We start from the raw sequence: 26,510 nt of genomic DNA, 5'->3' as shown, positions 1-26,510 counted from the left end.
ATGAAACGCATTTTAAGCATTTATCATGGGAAAAGAGTAAATGCCATAAGCCCTAGTCATACAAATTTAAAAAGCAACCCTTTGCAAAAAGACTTATTCAAAATAGAGGAAAGTAATACTAACAGTTTATGCAGGTCACTGTCCAACAGACATGTTAGGAAATGTATTGTGATTTGCAAATTGTGCAGGTAATAAATAGCTACTTATATCAAAAGTGAGTCTAACATTGTTATTTGATACACTTGTGTAAGATTAGCTGGTGAATTCCCTGTAAGATCTATATTCTTTAGTTTAAAGATACAATTTCTGAGGCACAAGCTGTCACCAGGGCAATATTACTTAAACATATATATATATATATGTATAATATGCATATATATGTATATATATATACATACACATATGCATTTTTATGTATATGTGTATATATACATACACACACACACACACACACACATATATATATATATATATATATATATATATATAATACATATATATTTTTTCCTTTTGCTGCCTCAGCTAAAGTTTAGAAATTTCCCACTACTGTTTCAAAGGATTTGCTGAATTCATCAGAAAGACTGTAATCCTTTGATCCTTAAACTCCTATTCTATTTACATGATTGGGAAAAAAGCGGTTTAAGATGACTGCAGACCCCAAAAGTAATGCTAGTGGGCCTAAAAGCATTTTACACATTTAGAATTTGTCTTTAAGAAAGAAACTTGACAATATTTTTGAAACATGACTGTTCAAGCCAGGTTTTATTGTTAAATGAAGCTTCTGACCATCTTGGTTTCAAAACCATTCCTCTGTTCTTGGCTTTTCAGCTCCTTTTCTTGTATAGTCTTCCCTCATTAAAAATGTAAACTTCTTGAGAGTACGCGCTGTCTTTATGTTTATATTTATGCATCCAGGTTTTGGCACAATGCCAGAAATCCAGTGAGTACATGATCAATGCTTGTCATCTTCCTTATTTATGAAGAATTTCTCATTTCATATAATTATGAAAATTACAAGATCAAACTGCTTTAAATGAGGTGGCTACTATGTATTAAATACATGTGTGCAAAATATTTTAGAGCAAGATGGAATTGCTATCCTGGAGAAATAAACTCAGAGATACTCTGACAATTTTTAGTACACTATTAATTTCTTCTCAATATTTCCTTCTTTCCCCTTTCTCCCTTCTCAATTATCACTTGCACAATGATGTCTCCATATAATGCATAATATATACATTTTTACATTTGCTTAAAAATAGCCTAGTTCAATATTGTATGGTAATATTGTAGAAAATGTTTTTTTAACCAATAATCATAAAAATTTTCAGATAAGGTTGCCTTAAGAAGAGCAAAGCAATACTGTGCACTATGCAAAGTGGAAAACAATGTCATGTCCCCAATTCACTGAGAGATTGAATTTACATTATAGTTCTAGGGTTTGAGGTGAGCAATAAATGGGGATGTTAAACCTGAAGAAGAGAAGGGGGTTGAGATATCCTCAAATATTTTAAAGTCTAACATATGATAAAACAATAAGCTTGATCTGTTTAAACTCCAAAGGAAAACACCAGAATTAATTTGTAGGAATGTAAGAGTTGAATGATGTAAGTTTGATGTAAGGAAAGTCTTCCTAACACTAAGAATTATCAAAAAATAAAGTGGCCTGTCCTGAGAAGTGATAAGTTTCTTTGTAACTGAAAGCCTAAAATCCTATGCTGAATCATTGTAGAAGTTGTAGAAGTCATTCATAGTTCAAGTAACTCTGACATCTTTTCCAATTCTTAAAGAGAATTACCCCTTTGCTGCAACTTTTTCCTTTGCTAGTAAAAGGAGGTGAGACTATTTTGAGCTGCCTCCAAGAGTTAGGTCTGCACTGGTGATTGTGAGAATATGAAAGCATCATTCCTGTTTTTGTTATTTCCTAATCTTAGTGAAAATATAGTCCAGAATGTTAGGCAACCTCAGGTCCAATCAGAATTTTCATTAACAATTGGAATTAAATAGTTCTATCACTACAGTGCTCATTGGAACTATGGCTAATGACAGTGGTAATGCCTCCAATGGATATGGAAATAGTCACTCAAGGAGAGGCAATTTCAGGAAGCGAAATTTCCCATGGCAGAGAGAAGTGCCAATTATGAATTCAAGAAAGATAGCCATGATAAGGTGCTACCTAGCAGATACATAAACACAACTAAGGGGAAGTTCCAGAGTCAGATGTCCTTTTGATACAACTTTCCACTGTATTTTAAATTTGAGTCTCCTTTTTCCATAGAAACTATGTGTACACTCCTAAATTGAGGGGTGATGATTTGTGCTTTGTTTTTTAATATTTTATTTTTATTTTTTCTAAATACATGTCATTAAAGTCTTTTAACATTCATTCATCTGCATATTCATAAGTTACACATTTTTCTACCACCATCCTGTCCCTTTCCACTCCCTCCATCTCCCTAGCCCAGCAACAAATAGTCAAATAAAAGTTGCACATGTATAACTATGTTCAAATCCAACCACAGACACTTGATAATTACCTGGCTGTGTGACCTTAGGCAAGTCACTTAATTCCAGTGCCTTGACAAAACAAACAAAAAAGTAAACACAATATTCATTCAAATTCTGTAGTTGTTTTGGTGTTAATTTTTTACCCCCTTTGGATGTGAATGGCATACAAAGTGTTCTTAATATAACATTTTGTAAATACTTTTAAAAGGGCTAATTATATTTGGCTGATTATTTTGTTTCTGTTTGCAAGGCAGTGGGGTTCAGTGACTTGCTCAATTACACAGCTGGGAAATTATTAAGTGTCTGATGCCATATTTGAATTCAGATCCTCCTGACTCCAGGGCCAGGGTCTAGCCACTGAACAACCTAGCTGCCCCTTGGCTGATTGATTATTAATGAGGATCACATCAGTAGAGGCTAAGAAACTATAGGATTACACATAAAACTCTTCAGGGCTGCCCCCCCCCAAATCCTATAAATAAGTTGAAGCTACCTCCTGGGGAACCCAACCTATAAATTCTAGTAGAAGCTTGGGGAGTAGTCCCAGAGAACAGAGTGCCATGTCAAAATTAAATTCCAGTAAATTTTACATTTGTTTTTTTGAGATCTTTTCTTGCCCTTTATTTTGTGATAAAAATCTGTGATAAAGAGAAACTGAGGTCTAAGCAAGATCTTTATATAATTATGGCTAGCAAAAATCAATAAAATGCAGCTTAGAGCCCTCAGGAAACAATGATGCATCTGACAATCAGAGCAAACATTTTATATAATAGAAAAGGTAACAGGCTTATATTAGGTACAAACATAGTCCAATGGGGGCAGTTAGGGGACACAATTGATAGAGCAGCAGCCCTGGAGTCAGGTGGAACTGAGTTCAAATGTGGCCTCAGATATTTACTAATTACCTAACTGTGAGACTTTGGGCAAGTCACTTAACCTCATTGACTGTTCAAAAAAAAAGCAAAAGAAAAAGTCCAATGATGCAAATAACATCACGATTATAATTGATCTATCCCAGACATGGAGGTAGGGCTAAACTTGAGTGGACTCACAACTCAGGGCAACAGGAAAAACAGAATTGACTAAATTCATCTGGAAAGTCCTATGATAGGAACATCTTATCACCAGATTAATTCACTTTCCTTCATGATCAAAAAATTCTCAAACTGCAATATTTGTAGTTGAATTGTGGCCCATAAGAATAAAGGTGCTAAATGTTTACATATTCTACTAATAGAAACTATTTTGAATTTATCAAGTCTGAATTTTGATTCTTATTAGATAACTATTAATAAATAATTCTAGCCTAAATTTCATCATTGATTCTTATTAGATAACTATTAATAAATAATTCTAGCCTAAATTTCACAATTGGGAATTTTATCAAAATTGTAACTTTGTACATTTGTTAAGTAGCACTAACTACACAATTGCTCAAGCTTCTGAATGACAAGGGCTGTAACTTAGATTTTGAAGTTTTCATGGTTTCATTTTTAATATTTTCTTTAATTTATTGTTTCATTTATAAGGAGTTTGAAGTTGAATTCAGTTTAATATTGAGTATGATAATATGTTGAATTTTCTTCTGATTTCAATGCTCCTTTTTCCTTTTTCTTTAAATTGTCGTATATAATTTCTTTTCAAAGTATAATTTTATCTCTAGCACTGATATTTTATCTTCTCTTCTACATCATTTATATTTCTTGCTTTGAAATGAACTTAATTTTTTTATTTCTTCTATTTTTATTTTGGGATTTGTCTTCAAAATTAACCCATGAGTTAACTTCATTGAAACTTCAAACAGCATGTATTACTTTCCCACATATGAGTATTAATACATACTATTTGATAACATCAAGAAAATGAACTTATTAATGACAGCTGTTAGAACTATGGTGCATTTACTTGTTGATACTTGCTAATATGGTGGCTAATTTGAATTGATGGAATTTTGGCTAAATGTTTTGGTTAATTCTTGTTCCATTCTCTGATAATTGGAAAAATATTAGCATTATGGACTAATATGGAAAATATGAATGTTACTTAGAAAATATGGTTGAATTGTGAATGTTAATATTCATAAAGGATTACTGATATGAAAGAATGTGATGCTAGACTTAAATATCAGAATGAAAGAATTAAAAGATTAGGGAATTATTTAAATAAGGACAAGATGAAAAGAATATAATTAGAATATTGTGAATTAACAGAATCATATTAAATTTAAAAAATTTAAAAATAATTGATAAAATTTGTTGGAGGAAAGTACCTGACTTTAGAAGTGTCCTCTCTTGTAATTTCTAGATATCACTATGTAATATATGGTTGACTGGCTGGCAAATCACACCTTACTTTTTCCACAAACTGAGAAAAGGGATATAATGTAGGTTGTTCCTATATCTATACAATAGGACTTGACTTTGGATAGGTCCTTTCTTTTTGGCTACCATCCTCTTTTCTACTTTTCCCCTTTTCTCCCTTTAGGGCAGGGGCAAAGTCTTGTTGCTCTAGTAACTTCATAATATGCTTGCCCCACTTGTCTTCCTCCTCTCCCACTAGAACTGAGTTTGGAAATTTTGTTAGCCATTCCCAGTGACATGATGGACTAGATTTTTTTCAATAAACCATTAAAAATTTATTATTAAGTGCCTATGTGTCAGTCATGGGACTATCTGAATGACAGTTCCAGAGGGAATGGCTTCAGATTCATGTGCAATTCTCTTTGGAGAGTTCCTGAATTATAGTAAAATATTTAACATAGCTCATTCACCACCAGAATAAAGGGAGTATTTTTGTGTTTGGTTTTTAATATTCTAACCATTGGTCAGGGTTTGGGATCGCTATCCCAAATTACAAAGAAAATCAAATTACTTTTATGTAGTTAGACTCAGTTTCACCATTCCATGTCATTCATATTGCTCTGAGTCTTCTATTTTATTATTTAGTTCTAGAATCCATGGCAATCTAATGGATTACTAGCTACAATGGCAGTCTCCACTTCCATCCATCTGTCTTTTACCCTAACAAGAGTGTCTAGAAATGAAAAAGGCATCTGCTGCCACCACTGCTACTCAACACCAAGTCCCTATTTCTACTTCCAATTGTGATGGTGAAGAACCCAGCAAATGTTGTCCTTGCTGCCTCCACTATCCTTACGTATTCTTTTTACATGGTCCTACAGTCTTGAAATCAGTCCTTGTGATTGTTCCTTAGCTAGGAAGATAAGTAAAAATTTCCAAGTCCCCAAATTCTCAGTGAGGGCTTAAACTAATTCTTAAGTGAAGTCCATTAGCATTTCCCTCAACTTTTAAGGGGGAAGGAGTGGGGGAAGATGTTGTAGGTCTAATCACAAAATGTATGGAAAGCGATCTTCAGAAAGGCACACACGTAGAAGTGAAACTGAATATCACAAAGAGAATTATTTATAAAAGGACTAGAAATACATGTCAGAGCCAGATAGTGTCTTTAAATGACAAAAAGAGGAATCTACATTTGATTTTAGAAGTAAAATGGAAACAATGGAATTTATTGAATCGAGAAGTGACATAGTAGTACAATACTTTAGAACAATCATTTCAGGAGCTAAATGGATGATGGATTGTGTATCTCGAAGGTTTTTAAAGGGAGATCCTTGACAAAAGGAGATCAATTAGAGGCTTTGAAAAATAATGAGGGCCAGGACTAAGGTGTCTTTTTTAAGAGTACAGAGAAGGAGATGGATGTGAAAAGTACTGTGGAAGAAGAATCAGAGACCCAACAACTGGCTGGTTGTATGAAGTGAGGGTCAGGGAAGAGTGGAGGGATGGGAACCAATGTGATTGGACAAGTGGTGGAATATGCAATAGAAACAGAAATGTTTTGAAGAGTGAAAGCCAGATATGCTTAGATATGCTAAGTTTGAGATTGTTTCCAGGATGTATATGCTGAAATATCCAGTAGATAGTTGATGGGGGGCTGAAACTGAGAAGAGAGATTAAGACTAGATATATAAATTGGGAAGTCATCATCAAAGGCATGATAATTAAACTCATAGGAGTTGATGAGGTCACCAAGAGTTTAACTAGAGAACAAGCCCATGACAGAATCCTGGGTTTGAATGTTACAGGCAGTTTGAAAATTTAGGTGGATTTTTAGAAAGTTACAAATGGTGCACCTTCAGTAGGCTGAAATGAAGTGAAAGGGAGTTCAATAGGTATTACAGTATGTTTTCTATCTTCTACCACCACCAATTTCTTGACTAGTAACTTCAAACAATAGGTATTTTTATGAGGTTTTTTTGCATTTAAAAAAATTCAAACATATGGTCATTCCAGCTATCTAGATAGTTCCTATTTCTTTCCTACCTCTTAAATGTTCCTTCCTGAAGAAAAGAATTAGAAAACTTAGAAAATTTTATTCTTATATATATTTTGAGAACACTTAGAACAAAAATGTAAAAATTCATGCCATAAAAACATAGATAAGGGACTTTTTTTAAAAAAAAAGGGGGTTAATAAAATGGGGTTAAAGGTTAAAGGTTGAATTAAAGAGGTTAAAATTAAATTAAATTAAATAACAAATACTCAGTAGACAGAGATTCAAATTAATGGAAAAAACAGAGAATATGAAGAAAAAGAACTGGTATGAAGAAAGAAATCATAATTTAGACTTCTGGAATTTAACTATCAAAGATGTAAAGAAGTCTCAAAAGAGTAGTTGTGGGGAAAAACTGTTATTTCAGTTTTTACAATAGTTTTCACAATTTGCAATATTTATTTACTACAACATTTACAATAACTGTCTTAGAATTATTCAAAATTATTTAGACATTTTAAAAACTGGATCCCCAAGTCAATCACAAAGAGTAAACCTCAGGGTGAAGACTTGGAATTCTACCTTAAGTGGAAGAGAAATGTTAAAAGGTAGAGGGGTAAAAATACTAACTTTAGGTTTTTTCAGAAGGAACTTTTTTTTCCAGAAAGATAGAATGCAAGGAAAATAGATACCAGCAGATCCTTGATCCAAGAAAGAATCAAACTAGAGAAATTCAAGTGATTCATGATGGAATATTTTCATGTTTTAAGTTATTTGAAAGAAAATATTTATATTGGAATGAATAAATAACACAAATATATCATGGTAAATAAACCAACAGTCCATTAATGTATAACCTATATTTTTTTTAACAAGTCCCCATAATTACCCAAGGTAAACAAAACAAACACACAAGCAAAAAAATCATACTGAATTTGACAAAAAAACCAAAATCAAGAGTTGTAGAAAAAAAGATCTGTAAGTATCATTTTAGAGTAGTAAAGTACTAAAATAATGCAACTTTTAACAAAATATTTTAAATTTCTTACCTGTAACAATTACAGTTATGTGATTCCCAAATTAAACTTTATCACTGATATTTTAATAACCTACTAATTATAACTATGTTTCAAAAATCTGTGATTTTTTAATCAAGGTGAAGTTTTTTTTTAAGTGATTGAGTCTCAAACACTTTTTGATTTAATAGCAGGTCTTCAAGAATTCCTGTGGATTAAAAATTCATCACTTTGTGGCTAACCTCATAATGAGCCTCTCCAAATTTAGCTAAGCAGGGTAGATATATACTCCACCCATATTTAATGTCATTTTTTACTAGCTTATTAGCAACTGTCAGGCTTCTTACATAACCTTGAAAATTTAGAGTTAACCGCACACCACAATGAGCATTAGAGAATGACTTTAGTAGAGAAACTATTAAATAATATTTCTCTTTTATTGCAGCATTGTAATTAAGAGGTTCAAAAAGTCTATCTGAACAGATGTTGTAAGAGTTCTCACTTATTTCCATATATGTTCTGGGCAGCACTGTTATTTTCCCTCCTTCGCCTTCCCCTGGTTCATGATCTCAGTATAGATTGTTAATACAATCCCTTAGTCATCCTTTAGGGCTATTAAGATTTTTAAAATGTGGTTGTTACTCTTAGAAGTATGGAGAAAGTTTTTATTAAGGATGTTGTGTTTTATTAAGGGTCTCTGTGTCTCCCCTTTCCACCTCTTTTGCTACCAATGCAACTAACATTAAAACAATAAAACCATATTGCTATTATGTACAGCTGAAAATATTTTGGGGAAAGTCACATAGAAAGTCATCTCTAGAATTCATACAACTGTAAAATTTTTCATTTTCAATTATAGTCATCTCAGAAAATCTGATTCAAGTTTTGGTTCAAGGATGCAAAATATAACTTTCATTACCATAATTTTCTTTTCAAAGAAAACCAACATAATATTGAAAAAGGAGCTAAAAATCAAAGGGTTTAAATCTAGTCAACAATTTTGCCAATAATATTGCTTCAGTAATTAGTTAAAAAATTTGTCAGAAGGGATGAGTAAAATGAAAATTATCCAGAAGATGTAAACACAGAGTGCTTTGCTATTATATTCACTTGATTTAAACACCAATGCACAATTTTGGTTAGTTCTGTCATTTATTTGTCATCTTACTCATTCTAGAATATAAACAGGAAGGATTTTTTTAAAGACAGGTAAAATCTTATTTTGTCCAATATTGAATGTAAGTGCAATGGATTTACAGCTTGAATCAGAAGGTAAATAAACAGTCTGTTTAGTGGAGCAGAATTAAATATCTAGGCACAGACAGAAAGCCAATACTGTATAAATGAGATTGTGCTGTATTGAAGGCCATAGACATCTGCATGTGACTCTTTTAACTATTATTACTCATGAATCTCTCTGGATAAAGTTTGTTATCTTGATTCTAAGTGGCTCTTTCTAGTTTGTTTTTGCATTAGGCATGATAAATGCATTTTAGAAAATCTGACAGTGAAAGATTAAGCTCATAATCATCAAAGAGAACTAAGGGCTCATTTCAAAAACATTTTGCTATTTCTCCCCACTTCAATTAATACTTACTTACGAAGGCTTCCTCATCCATTGGCAGGTGTAATGACATGCAGAGGTAGGTATCAGACTGTGAAAGAAAAAAATTTTTAAATAAAATTTTTACTATCTAGGAATGAGAATAGAACTATGACCTTTGAATTGAAGGTAAACTCTATTTTTCAGCTGGGGAAATTGAAGTTCCCCCAAAAATGAAGTTACTCCATTTCATTACTGACAGAATTGGGAGTAAAATGGCTGCCTTCTAAAATTTTTTAAGCCCTTTTTGCTATCTACTCTACTGTGTATTCATTCTGTGAACCTCAACTCATACTGTAATCCTCATTAATATACAGGTTTTTCTTTATGACTTACTTTCCTAACTATTAGGCTTTCAAATGTCTTGCTTGTTTTTCTCTCTACTTTAAATGCTACACTCTCTCTGTCCCTTTCTGCTCCCAGATTCCTTATTTCTTCACCAATCTTGATCTCCCACCATCTTCTCTTTAAACTCTAAGAGTCTCAACCCCACCCCCAACTCATTCTTTTGTGAAGGCAAAGTAGGCCACATTTTACCTCAATTCCTATCTAGTCTTTAATCACTGAATGGGTGCTGCCTAAGACAAATTGAGACCTTTGAAAGACCTAGCTTAAAGAGACCAAGATCTACCATTGCTTCCTGGGTCCTCATCAGTCATCCTGAACTATGTCTTGCCACTGGAGGATAGAGTGAGACTGATGACTTGGGACAGCTCTGCCTCCTTCAAATTCACTTCACTCACAAGTCAAGACATCACCCTCCTGAAGTCATTGATCTTCTCCAGGAATGAAGTATGAACAACAGTAACAACAACAATCCTTGGCACAATAATCACCCCTTTCCACCCAAACTACTCTAAACTTTAACCCTTGGCCAGACAAATCCAGCTACCAGGATGCCACCTGAATATGTGTACTATAATTCAATTTAAGTTGCTATTATTTAAGCTATATTTTTTTCCTTTCCCTGTCCTAGTTTGAATAGAGATTCCCTTTATTAAAGTCATTCTGTTCTGATACTTTACCATGGCATAGAGTTTACTGTGCTTCTCAGGAATTATGTTAAGGGAAAGCAAAACCCAGCAGTTTGTTACAGGTTAAATGAGCTTCAAGTAGAGATGTAGAAATGGACTATGTGTCTACCACCTGTAATCCAGTCCAATCAAAGTTCAGAGAGTCTATCAGCTTATGTTTGATGATAACTTTTTTCTCAAATCACTAAATTTTCTATTAATTCATGAAAACTGGATCTGCATTAGTAGGGTGAGAGGAGCCCATTCTGATGAAATTATAGATCTTTTAAAGTATTTTAAAGGAAATACCTTTCAATTACTTTTATTAAATAGGATCAGTCAATTTCTATGCAGAACTGAAAACAAGAATGGAAACAATGAAAGTAAAATGGAATGAATATTGTCTTTTCTAATATAACTCAAATGAGTCAGGAAGAAATTTCAGTCTTCATATTTTAAAAAAGAAAAGATAAGAGCAACCTGGCTATTTTATTTTTAAAGATATTGTAAAATTAATAATTTTCCACAAAACAAAAAACAAATCACCACAAATTGTAAGCTAAAATATAATGGATAAAACCTTGCCCTAAAACTATAATTTTACTAAGGCAGAACAAAAAAAAAATTAAACAAAGCCAAAAAGTGCTTCTATTATGTGTTTTAATCCCAACAATTCCCCGCCTCTTTCTTTCTTTAGATTTCTCACTCCACAATCCATATTCAGTGCTAACTCATTTCACATTGTCTTTCCATAAGCTTTTTTAAAAAATTAAAATTGAATTTATTCTCTCAATCCAGATTAAATAGTATCAATATTTTAGGTGAATTTTATTTTCATTACTATGTGTTTTTGCACCTATATTTTTCTGACTGGATCAGAATTTTACTCCTTATTGCATAATATTATATTGTTCAATGTTGTAGAAAATACATTTCCTATAATTCAACTCAAACTACCAATAGTACCTAGCTAAATTTTTTCATATATCATCAATATAAATTCTTGCATATTCTTTTCTCTGGGAGGAACTCTATATCTTTATTCACTGCCAGAGGACAATCTGTAAAATACTGTAACTTCAAAATGATAATATACAGACACAATATAAAAAAGAGAAATAGTATTAATCTGCATAGGCACATCTGTGGAGGCTTCTCTTCCAGGGCTGAGTCCTAGAATAGAAGCCAAATCTGAGTCAAGAGAGATATGATATTGCTAATGCCTTTGTCCTAGTGTTATTGGGAGTTAGCCAGGAAAAGCGCATTTTTCTACCAAAAATTTTGTAGTACTAGAAATAGAAAAATGTAGTTATTACTCCAAAAGTGATTGTGATATTCTGTAATTTTCTATTTTTCATAACAACAATTCTTATAAAGTTAAAAAAAACCCACAGCAAGACCTTAGTACTGAATAAAAATTTAAAACTCTATGGTTTATTAAATTCAATACATTTTTATTCACTTTCTATGAAGAACTTGTGATCATTATTAGAGATGCAAAGATAATAGTTCATGCCTTCAAAGAGTGTGCCTCCTTTTGGCAAAAGAGAAATACAATAACTTTTATTTTCTGGCAAATGTACCATCTTTTTTGTTTCCATCAATATTGTTGCTCAAACAAAACCACTGGATGGTATTATATATACTCCCAAACGCCAAAGGGGTCACAAAGAATCAGATAAGACTGAAAACAACTTAACAACAACAGCAAACATTCCCCATCCATCTTCTCAACAGATTCCTTGCTGTTTTGATCAGAAATATGGCCTGGAATTCTTTTAATAATTTCATCTCTAGAAGTCCTGTGTTCTTCTTCCTCCTTCTGTTGGTGAGTGCCTTACCTATCCCATATTTCAGGGAGGTACCTGCCAGACTGCATTTTGCTCCCTATTCTATTTTATATTGTCATCAGAAACCCTATAACCACTCCATCCTCCTTTCTATTTCTGGAAACATAATCAAAACAATATTGCCATCTTTTCTGGAAAAGATTTATCAGTTTCCTTTTCTTGCAGCTCCACTCACTGTCTTTGTAACGTTTTAAACCAAAATATTCCCCTGGGACCACTCCTCCCCTGCATGTCCTGTCTCTCTCACTAGAATCTAAGTTCTGGGGCAGCTAGGTGGTGCAGTGAATAGAGCATCAGCCCTGGAGTCAAGAGGACCTGAGTTCAAATCCAACCACAGACACTTAATAGTTACCTAGCTATGTGACCTTGGGCAAATCACTTAACCCCATTGCCTTGCAAAAAAAATAGAATAAAATTTTTTTGAAGGCAAGAATCTATTAAATTTTATGTTTTCCATATAGTACAATGCTGAATAAATGCTTTTCCATTTGTTTGTTTGCTATAATTAAAAATAGCTGCCACAAACTGAATACTTTTTTGATTTAGAAAACAAAGTGAGCTCCACACAGTTCAACACTGAATGAATGCTTTTTCATTCATTCATTTGTTCACTATAATTAAAAATAGTTCCTTCAAATTTAATACATTATGATTTAGTGAATCAGTGGCATCTTTTACAGGTCTATGTCAAAGCACTATACTTGATGACTGGTTAGTCTTCACAGACATTGGAAGCTTATAGAATCCCTTGAAAGCTTTTTTTTCAAGTATGCTCCAAATTGGGATTATATCCCAAGAAACATATAAATAATCAGGATGTCTGATTATGCAGGAATAGACCCATCTTGCTTATTTGACTGAAGAATTCATTATAAATGGATCATGAAAATTCTCATAATGTGTGTATGTACATGGAAAATAGAGAGAGAGAGAGAGAAAGAGAGAGAGAGAGAGAGAGAGAGAATATATGTACAGATCTCCAGAAATTTTCTCTTTTTTAGATTAATAGAAATAATGAGATTGTCATACAGTGATTCCTGAGACTCAATAATTTTTTTCCACTATGTAATTCCTTGAAAAGTATATATTTTGGGTCATAGTAATCCAATCAATACTGCCATTACATATCTAAAGTAAAATAGACTGTCCTAGAAATCATCTCACTATCTCTGTAACTCCTCAAGCCAATTTTTTTTTTCTGGATAACAATCCCCTCTATAAGTTGTTGCCCCCATTATGATGTTAGCTTCTTGAAGATAAGAACTTTAATTTTATATTCAGTGCAAGGAACATCTTACATGGTTAAATACTGTATTTTAACTAAATTCTATCCTTTTTAAAATGAATGCATTGGTCTAAACCATTTTGAGAAATTATTTTTAACAACCAAAAAATTCACTTTCTCCTCTCCCCTATTCCTCATACTCATAACAGAATTATATTATAATTATCCAATAAGAAAATGTGACCAATAATACTATGGATACAGCAATAGTTCTAAATTACATAAATTTATATTTCATTGATTACATTGACATATATAAATAATATGTATATGCTGAACATATCATTTATGTATTTTACAGAATCTTTTTTTCCTTTAATTTTAGAACTGGTAGACACATATCTCCCAAAGGTCTATCCCTGACAGTTTGGAAACTAATTTCTATGGGAAAACTTTACTTGCACAGAATAATCTTCCTGGTATTAAACAACCTCTACACATCTTAGAATATTAAGAGCTCTCTCTTCTCTCTCTCTTTCTCTCTCTCTCTCTCATTCAACTGAAAAATTATTAGATTTCTTTAGTGTTACAAATGTTCACTTTAGCCAGACACAATTTACAAGTGATCTTCAAACAATGTAAAGACTAGCAGACTGCCTTCTGTGGGGGAATGGGGGAAGGGAAGCAAGATTAGGGGGGAAAATTGTAAAATTCAAAATTAATTAATTAAAAAAAAGTGATCTTCAAGTGTTTCTCCAAGGTCTCCTTATAATTGAAACATCCAGATAACACATTCAAATCACATTTGCCAAAGTGATTCCAATAAATAGAATCTACTGAAGTTATTTACCCACCATAGACTCATACATTATAGAACAGTTATAGAACAGTTGATGTTTGTAAACCACAATTTATCAATAACTTCATTATGATGTAAAAAAGATATAGCAAAGAAAATGGCATCTAAGAAACTTTCAGAGTTAAGAACTCTAAGTTGTGAGAAGATAGATCCCTAAATTAGCACCTAGGGCATTTAAAAATCAAAAACTAAACAAATTCTCATTTGCATAATCAGTTTGGCAAGCAACTGCTTTTACATGTTTTTAAAAACTGTGGCCTAGATCTGTGAATTTGTAGATTTAGGGATTTCCTGGTGAGGAAATACCTCACAGCTAAGGAAATTATTATATAGACAGTTGTATTAGGTGCTGAGAAGTTAATGATTTATGGGGATGGTTGTGAATGTCACATCATCAGAGGCAGAACTTCAAACCAGAGCATTAAACCATTGTTCCATACTATCTCTCACACATGTTTTAAACATAATTATAGTAATAACTAAAAAACTCTGAAATTTAATTGATGTGGATGTTCTGTTCAACAATGTAACAAAAGATGTTGGCTCATCCTCTATAACTCTAGTCAATATATGTCCTCCTACAAAGTGGTAGTGGTGGAAAACAACCACTCAATGTAGAGGAAGCTTGGGCATGTATGGTGATGCAATGGAAGGTCACCAGCCTTGGAATCAAGAGGACCTGAGTTTGAATTCAGATGTATTCACTAATAAGTATTCACTTACTAACCATGTATTCTTGGGCAAATCACTTAATGCCAAATATCTTGCTAAATAAAACAAATAATGAAAGAGGGGCAACCAGGTACACCTTGGAAAGAGCACTAGCCTTGGAATCAGGAGGAACTAAATTCAAATCTGACTTTGAATACTAATTATGTGACCCTGAGCAAGTCACTTAACTCTGATAGCCTCACAAAAAGGTTGATATCATGAAGATAAAATGAGCATGCAGAATTTCCCTTCACTTTTTGCCAAATTCCATCATCTTATTCAATTACTAATTATCTTAATGGCTTAATTCTATATGTTGTCTATCTAACTATGTATTCTAATTTGGATATAGGTATTTTTTTAATATGCTAGGTTTTTCCTACATGGTAAAACCATTCTTTTGAATGGTTATAGATTTTACCCAGTAGGTTTTTCACTCTACAAAGATTTAATACAATGATCACAATATCAAACAATCAGTAGCATCTGAAGGATTTCTATCACAGAGGGGCAGACCAACTTTGGTAAGCATACATGTCCCCTTATATTAATGATAAGAAGCCTAACATTAGTACAATAAAAAGGACTTTTAAGGTCCTTTCCAGTTCTAAATTGACAATCTTATGATGCTATGAATAAATGATAAATTCAAGAAATGTTATATTCCTTTTTAAGTCAGTTGTATGTTGAAATAAGCATACCTATTTCCTACTAATATATTCAATAAAAGGTAACTTCAATGGGTGTGTAATTAATTCTAATAAAATTTTATATAGATATGAAAGTAAGTCATTGTCACCTTTTGGAGGATCTTAATAAGGTGCTAATTTTTTTTCACATCTCTGGCATCTTCCTTTCTTTTAGATACCTTTTGACTAACTCCCACATCTTCACAACTTTGCTGCCACTAGCATGAATTTACTATGTGTTCTTGGGATAATCAATAGCTGCTTTCTCAATTTTATTCTATTAACTACCTTCTTGCCTTCTATATAATCACATATTTGATAGTTTGCCATAAAAATCTTTATATATTGCCCAATGGAAGACTTTGTTTACTTGGGTCTCTTGTTGAGCTTTTGAAAACTGGTTTTGTTTTATCCTGCTTCTACCTGCTTTACCAAGCAATACTGCTCATTATCCTTTTCTATATTCTTCCTTACAAAGAAGTTTATATTCTAAATCAGTATCAGCCTTGGCTGATATACTGCTTTTAAAATGTTTTTTTAGGCTTTTTCCCCCCAAGGCAATGGGGTTAAGTGGCTTGCCCAAGGCCACACAGCTAGGTAAGTAATAAGTGTCTGAGGCTGGATTTGAACTCAGGTACTCCTGATTCCAGACCCTGTGCTCTATCCACTGCACCACCTAGCTGCCCTGGTTGATATATTTCTCTGTCAAGTCAAATATTTGCTGACTATAGAGCTCATTTGGTCCAATTATTATGGTGACTGATTTACATTGGTTAAACTTCTTTATGAAATTTTCATAATTATTTTCCAAGTCCATTCTTCTACTTACATTCTTGCATTTGTAGCATCAAGATATTTAAGTCAGGCTTTAATTTGTTTTAAATAAATGTCATGTTTTAATTATTTTTATTTTTATTTTATCTTTGAACTAACCCTGTGAGGCAAGTATTATGAGTATTTTCTTGTCGCATTTTGCAGGTAAGACTACTGAGGTTTTGAGCAGTTAAATTGTCTGAAATGACAAAGATAGTAAGTATATAAATTGGGATTTAAATCTCAATCAACTCCAAGTCCTAAGTTTTATATGGTATAATAAAATTTCAAGGATCTACAATTTTGTCAATATGGGTACTGTCATCACCATTCGCTATAACTTAGTGAATGTTTTTTTATTTAGCTTTTTTTTGGCAAGGCAAATGGGGTTAAGTGGCTTGCCCAAGGCTACCTAGATAGGTAATTATTAAGTGTCTGAGACCGGATTTGAACCCAGGTACTCCTGACTCCAGGGCCGGTGCTTTATCCACTGTACCACCTAGCTGCCCCTTAGTGAATGGTTTTAAGAATTTCTTTGACTGGATAGTTCATCATTCTGAATCCAACACCTTGGTGATGAGTCTATTTGAATTACCATTCTCAGGTAATAGACATACAATTACTAGACCCATGCTCAAAAGCTTTTTAGATTATGAGGACCAGGCAGAACTTGGGTTCTGTTACCTATTATTCAGAGAATCTAGAGTTTCCATCATGCACTCAGGAGACAATAAGACAATACTTCAACAGAGTATATGTATGGCTCTACATATGGAGATATAGATTTATCAATGCATATCTGTATATTTATATACTTATGTGTATTTTTTATTTTTTTCTGCAGCAACATCTGGTCTATTATCTATAGATTTGTTTGGGATACTAAGGAATTAGTGGTCACACAGTATGTATTAGAGATGAGACAAGAGCAGACTTCCTGACTTCAAAGCTTATCCACAATTAATTGATGCTGCCTTTTATAATATATTCATACAAATATATGTACATACACACATTATGAGAATTTTCATGATCCATTTACAATGAACTCTTCAGTCAAATAAGGAAGATAGGTCTATTCCTGCATAATCAGACAGGCTGCCTATTTATATGTTTCTTGGAATATAATCCCAATTTGGAGCATACTTGAAAAAAAGTTTTCAAGGGATTCTATAAGCTTCCAATGTCTGTGAAGACTAAACAGTCAGTCATCAAGTATAGTGCTTCAACATAGACCTGTAAAAGATGCCACTGATTCTCTAAATCATAAAGTATTAAGTTTGAGGGAACTATTTTTAATTATAGTGAAAAAAAGAATGAATGAAAAAGCATTCAATCAGCATTGAACTGTGTGGAGACCATTTTGTTTTCTAAATCAAAAAAGTATTCAGTTTGTGGCAGCTATTTTTAGTTATAGCAAATAAACAAATGGAAAAGCATTTATTCAGCATTGTAATATATGGAAAACATAAAATTTAATAGATTCTTGCCTTCAGAAAAACTTATATTCTATTTTTTTTTGCAAGGCAATGGGGTTAAGTGACTTGCCCAAGGTCACATAGCTAGGTGAATATTAAGTATCTGTGGTTGGATTTGAACTCAGGTCCTCTTGACTCCAGGGCTGATGCTCTATTCACTGCACCACCTAGCTGCCCCAGAACTTAGATTCTAGTGAGAGAGACAGGACATGCAGGGGAGGAGTGGTCCCAGGGGAATATTTTGGTTTAAAACGTTACAAAGACAGTGAGTGGAGCTGCAAGAAAAGGAAACTGATAAATCTTTTTCAGAAGAGATGGCAATATTGTTTTGATTATGTTTCCAGAAATAGAAAGGAGGATGGAGTGGTTATAGGGTTTCTGATGACATGATTATACCTTTCATACTCTTTTAGGGGAAATACTTGATATGGCAAGTTATATTTTAAAAATAGAGGGATCAATAATGAAATTTAAACATTATGAAAGGATGGGCAGTCTAAAAGAGCTACCACAAGAAATGACCCAATCTTAACTCTGATAGTAAATGCTCACATCACACAGTTTTTATTATCTTGGACCTTGCTCCTTTGGTAGCAATTAAACTCAACAGTAAAAGAAAGGCTAACCTGAAAAAAATGTTCAAGACAGGGCCAATTCAGTGTTTTGAATATTATCAATTTTCATTTATATTTTGTCCTTTAGTTGTTTCTTCCTAAGTTTATGTGACATTAATAATATTATTTTACTTACAGGTAAATTATTTTTTAACTTTTTTTTATAAATTAACAAAAGAGTGAATATAAAATAAGGAAACATAATTTTGTTGCAGGCATAGCCTTTAGTTTGAAAGTTGCAAGGTTGACAATGATTTTCTTCTTATTGATATATTAATACAGAATAGAGACATCATGGAATAATGAAGAGAATGTTGGGACTTGGAGTCAGGAAGACCTAGGATCAAATTCTACTTCTGAAATTAGCCAAATTAGTATTCAATCAAAGGAACAATCACATGAACAGTAGCAGGAAAGACTAAAAACCATGAACTGATTTCCATCTGCTTCTGGAAGGAATTTCCCTGCCACAAATGCCCTATGTTGGCCTTCCTGTATGAAAGAAATAATTATATGTGGCTATTCATCCACCTTTGGTGTCCATCAATACCCCAACTTTTTATCTGTAGGTCCAATAAGTTCTCTCTGTCTCTGTCTTTCTGTTTTTCTGACTCTCTCTTTCTCTGTCTCTTTCTTTGTCTGTCTGTCTGTCTGTCTGTCTGTCTGTCTGTCTGTCTGTCTCTCTCTCTCTCTCTCTCCCTTCCTCCCTCCCTCCCTCTGGCATATAAAAGATATTTATTAAGTGCTTGTTCACTAATCAATTGACTATCATCATAAGCTAATATGGAAACAGATACCTTTAGGGAAAATAGGAGCTACTTTACTGTCAGTCAGTAAACAAATAGTAATCAAATGCTTATCATATATCATTGCTTGGTCTTTTTGTCACTCTTTGTAACCCTAGTGGAGCTTTCTTGACAGAAATGCCTGTATAGCTTGGCATTTCCTTTGCCAGGTCTTTTTACAGATGAGAAAATTGAGGCACACAGGATTAAGTGAACTGACCAAGGTCACACAGCTAATATCTAAGGCTTTATTTGAACTCAGAATGAAGAGTCTTCCTGACTCCAGGCACAGTGCTCTGTCCCTAATTTGCTTTATTGAAATGTCATAATCTCCCTGATGTCATGGCCTTTTTCAAGAATGAAGGATAAAATATAATCAACATTACCAAGATAGAAGTGAAATAGTTTCTGCTCTTGTGGAACTTGGATTCTTATGAAGAAGACTGTGTGTGTGTGTGTGTGTGTGTGTGTGTGTGTGTGTGTGTGTGTGTGTATGTGTGTGTGTGTGTGTGTATGTGTGTGAGTGTGTGTCTGTGTATATGTAGACACACACAATGACTAGGAAAAAGATAGATAGATATATGAATTATATGAATGTGTATATATATATATATATATATATATAAAATATATGCAAGATGAATATAAGGTGCTTATAAAAGGGAGGAGGCTAAGGGTAGGAACAGGGAAGATCAGCAACAGAGTCCTTTCTGAGTATTTGAAGTAATTCCATGAGGCAGACAAGGTGGATGGTAACATAAAAATAATGATGTTTTCTGAAGATTCAAGCTCTACAAAAGAAAGAGGTGGATCAGGTCTAGTTTGCCTACTTTTAATAAATTCTGAAAATAAAAATTACTAGCACAAAAGTTCAAACTTGTCTTTTTTTTTTGTCCAGGACCCATTCATCCTCCTAAGAACTCTATCACATGAAGGTAACATTGCAACAAGCTTTGCATTCACTGCCTTGGGTTCCTTGGGAAAAGTATTAAATCAAATATATGTACTTTGAAATATTTATTTCAACTTCTAAAAGCTATAAAAGGAATAACTTCTTACAAAGAAGCCATTCCTTTAATCCAACTCCATAGCCCTGATTCATTCTTCTTCCTTTCAGGTCCTTTGCAGGCTTTTTAAAAAGGATACTAAATCAAATTCATCCTGCTGTAATTTCCAACTTCCATTCAGAGTCAATATTAATAATTTAAGAAAAGAAATGACTCTACAAAGACTCTTTTTTGTTTGTGTCTTAACTCCCAAGGGTGGATACTCATCTTCTAGTTAATGGAGGTACTAACATTAAATGAACAAAATAGAAACTGCAAACATCCATTTTCCTGGGGCCTTTGACTAGTCATCAGTTCAATTTGCAATTTAAAAATACAAATACTGCTTCTGTCCATAACAACATTCTTCATTCAACTGATCTTAAAGAAATTAAGAATTGCACAAGATGAAATATGAGTGTATAGGGTACAGTCTGAATCAGAAAACCAGGCATGTATCAAAGTAAATCAGTTACTAACAAAACAATTCTGAAATCTTTTCCCCTAGTAATATTCACATATATTATTATTATGATTATTATTACTACTATCATCACTTTTATTAGTTTTAAACCTATGAATTTATCAATCTAAGGAACTCCCTCCACTAAGAGGAATTGTTGCCTGTGGTCTTAGTGAATTGCCTAGGGGTGGGGTACCGAGAAGTTTCTAACCAATGATCAGAGAGATAATGTGTCAGGATAATATCTAAACTCAGATTTAGTGAATTTGAATCTGCCTTCTATGCATTATGACACATTGCCATCTTCTAAAACTATCTTAATAATCCTAAATCATCATCACTATTTATGTATGGTCGATTTAGTACACTGAATTTATTAGATGCCATATGGAGAGCTAGCAAACTTTTTTATAGAAAAGATATATATATATATATATTATATATATATATATTATATATATATTCAAGCACCTTAAAATCAACCAACCAACAAACATTTTTATATATACCTAACTCATACATACATACATACATACATACACATATAAATATACTCCCTAATTTATACTCTATATAATCTAAAACTGAGAGGTCATATAGAAGATAAAAGATAATTTATATTTATGTAATACTTCAAAGTTTTTTTAAGGTATGTTTTTTACAGAAGCCTTGTGAGGTCAATAACATTGTTATCTTTATTTTTATAGTTGCTGTGATGAAGATGGTCATAAAATAGCTAAAGTTTACACAGTAGCTAGAGTTCAGGACCTGGAGTTAAAAATTCAAATCCAGCCTCAGACTATTCCTAGCTGCAGGAACCTAGGCAATCCACTTATCTCAGTTTGATTCAGTTTCCTCATATGTATAATGAGAATAATAGAACTGAAGTTATTGAAAGGATGAAATGTATTTATGAAGAACATTAAAAATACTAGCTGGTAGTTGTGATAGTACTAACAGTTGTAACTATATTAGTTATAGCAGCAGCAGTAGTAACAGTAACAGTGCCAGTAACAGTAGCAATAGCAACCATTAGAGATGGAATTACAATTCAATCCTTCCAAAATTTGGGTCAATCAATTATTTATCATCATCTTTGTTCTAGGTATTGTCTTTCATTGTATAACAAAAATGTTTTTTTTTTGTTACAAAAGAGGTATAAAACATGGTCTTTTCTCTCAGGTAGAGTCCAGTCTAACAAGACTGAGAAAAACAATTATCATTGAAATAAATGGAGAACAATTCAATCAGCAAATTACTATTCATTCATTTTTCTCAGTCATGTCTGACTCTTCACGACTCAATTTGAGTTTTCTTGACAAAAATAATGGAGTGGCTTGCTATTTCCTTCTCCAGCTCATTTTACAGATGAGGAAACTGAGGCAAATGGGGTTAAACAATTTGCCCAGGTTCACACAACTAATGAATATCCAAGACAAGATTTGAACTCCAGAAAATAACTCTTCCACTATGTCACCTATCTGCCCTAGTTTCTCTGCTTGACTCTAATAAGAACATGCTAGTGACAGTATAACAGGAATTATATCTACTAGAGAATAATTAAGGAAGGTTACATTAAGGTAAGTGTTTATGGCTTGACTGAGATGTCATTTGAAATGGACCTTAAAGAAGGTTAGGATTTCAACAGGAAAGAAATGTGATAAGGTCATTCTAAACAGAAGTAATAACTATAGAAAAGTTGTGGATCAAGGGCATTCTACTGAACAAGTATTCAAAATATAGCTAGTAAAGTGTACTTTTCTTTGGGGTAGGGGAAAAAGAGTTTTCTTCCCTATAGTCATCTCCTACACTTCAATGACCCTTGTACTCAGCTCCTTTGTACTCCAGAATCAAAGGTTACAATTACCACTACAATTCTCCTTAGAGCAGCTAGGTGTTACAATGAATAGAGTGCTGGGTCTGAAGTCAAGAAGACTCATTTTCTGAGGTTCAAATGTGACTTTAGATACTTACTAGTGGTATAATCCAGGGTAAGTCACTTAACCCTGTTTACCACATTTTTTCTCCTATAAAATGAGTTGGAGAAGGAAATGGTAAACTCTTCCAGTACCTTTGACAAGAAAATTTCAAATGGAATCATCAAGAGTCAGACAGGACTATAACAAAAGAACAACAGTGTTATTTGGGGAACAGGATCCTTTACATAAGGAAAATAGGGACTGTCCTCTTATGCTGCAATGCCATCAACCAACTTAACTGTTTTAGCTAGTTATAGCACTGGCAAGAAATTTACTCTGGGTGTAATGTAGAGTAGGTTTTAAAGAAAAAGTGAGGAATTAATTTTTATTAGAAAGAACTTTGAATAATGATGGGTTAAGGGTTTTTGAGATCTTTTATTCTATTTGGAACAACATAATGAATCACTGAAGATATTTTAGAGAGAGTAATATAATCAGAACTGCATTCTAGGAATATTAGAATAACAGATGACTGTAAAATGGTTTGGAGAAGGAAGAAACTAGAGGCAAGAAGATAATTCCTTTCTTCTTTTAAAGTTCAATTAAAGTGCTGCTTTTTCTGTGATGCTTTTCTTGATCCTGCTTTTTTGTTTTCTTTTCTATCACCATCTACTTCAGCTGAAAGTAATTTCACCCCCTTTAAGTTTCTCTTAGTACTTGACTTGGATTTCCTCTTAATTATCTTTATCCTTTTATTACAATTATTAATATATATATATATACGTATATATACGTATATATATATATATACGTATATATATATATATATATATATATATATATATATATATATATATATATATATGTATTCTTTCATTCCTCTTTCCTAACTGATTATTGCAAGTGCCTTGGTAGTGTTTCAATTATCTTATACCACAAATAGATTCATAATAAATACTTCTTAAAATGGATCAAATTGTCTCATGTTTACAAGAGGACAAGTTCAAATGAGAGGTAATAAGGGACTGGGTAATGAGACAACAGTACAGAAAGAAGGTGGACAGAAAGATAGATGTATGGATGTATAGGTGGATGAATATATTTCAAACACATTTCAGAGAAAAATAAATTGAATTTGATAGCTGATTTGCTATGAGATATGAAGATAGTAAGATGTCAAACATGACTCAGATTGGGCATTGATAACTGAAAGAGTGGAGATACTTAATTTAAACAGGAGTGACAGAAGAGGATGATTATGGGGTTGAAGGGTGAATGATAGAGAAGTGAGTTTTGGTTCTGTATACCTATTATCTAATAAATTTACAAGACATACAAGATAACTAGTCAATGTGAGTAGAGCAAGATAAAGAGTGAATAGCACAAACAAAAAAATTTACTTGCATTTGCTTAAGCCTTCTTAGGGAGGCAAATCTGAACCTCAACATTTCCTATGGAACAGAATAAGAGAGCCTGATAAATTAAACAACTTAAAGTTCTGTTGCAAGCTTTGGAAGAAATGAAGTCAGATCAGGGGAGTCTTTCTTTTATTATAAAATCTGAACACATTCAAAGATGGCAGCAGAACTTATCTCTTCATCCTAACAGGAAAACTGGTTTCCTCTGCATTTATTAGCCACCAGAAAATTCTTTGTTTCACTTCTTTTCTGATTTACATAACCTGAATTAATATTTCAATAACCCTCTTGAAGAAAAGTGTTTGAACCATTCTTTATGCAGAAGTGCATGGTATACTCTTTCAAGTCACAGATTGCTTTTCACAGATAATGTAGTATACTTAATCACGTATAAAGGAAAATTTCTGATATATGTATTATAGAAGCAGCTCTATCTCTATAATGCAAAAATTACCCTCTTTAATAATAAAGCCTCCTTAAAAATGGAAAGAACATGCACATAATAGACAGTCACATCTATCAAAACCTTACTTTCCCTAGACCCAAAACACACACATACATGTTAATTCCAGATGAAAGTTTTAAAAAGTTTACTGTCATGGCAACATATTATAGATGAGGCTGAATATTTCTCCTTAAAGGACATGAATAAACATTTATATTTTAGAAATCATTTTGCATCAGACCAAGAAAAATGCTGATGATAAGAGTCTGCATTTATTTTTAAAGGAAAAAATAAATCAAAGCAAAAGGTCAATGAAAAATTCCAGCATTAATAGAAATGAGTTAATAAATATCAACATCAATGTTGTTTATAAGCTAACAAATATATGCGAATCAGTAAAATTAATTTTCATTTTCCAGGCATTTACTTACTATTCATTCAATACTATATATTATTCTCATTACTATATATCAGTGTTTAGAAGGAACAGGTAGAGAGCTGAGTTTGAATCTTTCCTTAGAAATTTACCAGCTGTGTGATTACTGACAAGTACCTTATACTTTTTCAGACTCAGTCTCAGTTTCCATGTATAATATATGGAATATAAAATCATAGTATCAAAGTCACAAAGGCCAAAAGGGATAACAAATGTAAAGGATTTTGTAAACTTGAAAACACAAGATATATTCTGTTATTAATGTAATTATCATTAGTTTCTTCCAATATCAAATTAATAAAATCATTGCTCATGATTCTGAAATAAGGAATATTGGAGATATGCTTAAATTCTCCCTGCTACTCATGTAAAAATGATGAAAGAGACTGTTTAAGAAAAACTTGAGAAAAATGTATATGAACTGATGCAAAGTGAAATGAGAAGATCCAGTAGAACAATTTATAGTATAACAATAGTACTGCATAAATAAACAATTTTGAAAGACTTAAGAACTCTATTCAGTAAAATGCTAAGTCATGATTCCAAAGGACCAATGATGAAAAATATATGACCAGTCAGAGAGCTAATGAATAAAATATTCAGAATGAGATCCATTTTTAGTCATGGTCAGCATAGGAAATTGATTTGTTTGGTTATGTCTATTTGTTACATATTTTCCCCTTTATTATGAAGGAAGAAGAGAAAAATAAACATTTGATGATTTAAAAAAATATCCTTAGACCTTCCCATACTTCAATATTCTGCTCTCATAATATTTAAAATAAAATTGAGTTGAGAGATAGGGGACATAAAACTCTTGCCCTAAAGAGCTCAGTTGAGAACATAAATTTATCTTGCTTGATGTGGATTCTGCCAAAGGGGCATACTTCTTTATCTCAGCTTATCACTTAATCAGTATGGTCAATATAAGCTTAAAAGCCCAAGGCTCTGAAGATAGTGGGATTTCTATTACCCTGATTAACTATGTCAAGAATAATATGTACTGCATAAGAACTTCTCATTCACTACTGCCCAGAACATTCCCTTCTTTCATTTGGAATATATCACCATGAATTATGTCACAATTGGTAAGAATCATTGAAGTATTGCTGAAGCAATTGAGGGGAAATTATAGTTCTATTGTCGTGTTTACTCTTCCAAGCTAAATTGAGGTTTTATAACAAAGAAAATAGTTGGATTTTTTTTGCTCTAAGGATCCCTAGAAGTCAATTAATTTTTTTAATCAACACAATTTGGATAGATTTAGTGAATGTGATTTATTTTTAATAGGTTTTTATTAATTATATGTAAAACAAAGTTTTAAAC

General features: G+C 32.6%; 1 protein-coding gene across 9 annotated transcripts in view; it reads right to left on the bottom strand.

Annotated features, from left to right (window-relative positions):
• The window catches only part of PAM (peptidylglycine alpha-amidating monooxygenase), a 478,021-nt gene that overhangs the window by 227,447 nt on the left and 224,064 nt on the right, over positions 1 to 26,510 (bottom strand). For all 9 annotated transcript variants that reach the window (XM_074207272.1, XM_074207271.1, XM_074207266.1 and 6 more), the window contains one exon: positions 9,415 to 9,472. In XM_074207272.1, coding sequence (XP_074063373.1) covers positions 9,415 to 9,472 — 58 coding nt within the window. The remainder of the gene's footprint in view (positions 1 to 9,414; positions 9,473 to 26,510) is intronic.

This window comes from Macrotis lagotis, chromosome X, assembly GCF_037893015.1.
Source record: "Macrotis lagotis isolate mMagLag1 chromosome X, bilby.v1.9.chrom.fasta, whole genome shotgun sequence".
Lineage (NCBI taxonomy): Eukaryota > Metazoa > Chordata > Mammalia > Peramelemorphia > Peramelidae > Macrotis > Macrotis lagotis.
Note: the sequence above shows the minus strand (reverse complement) of the source record. Positions and strands in the feature narration are given on the sequence as shown.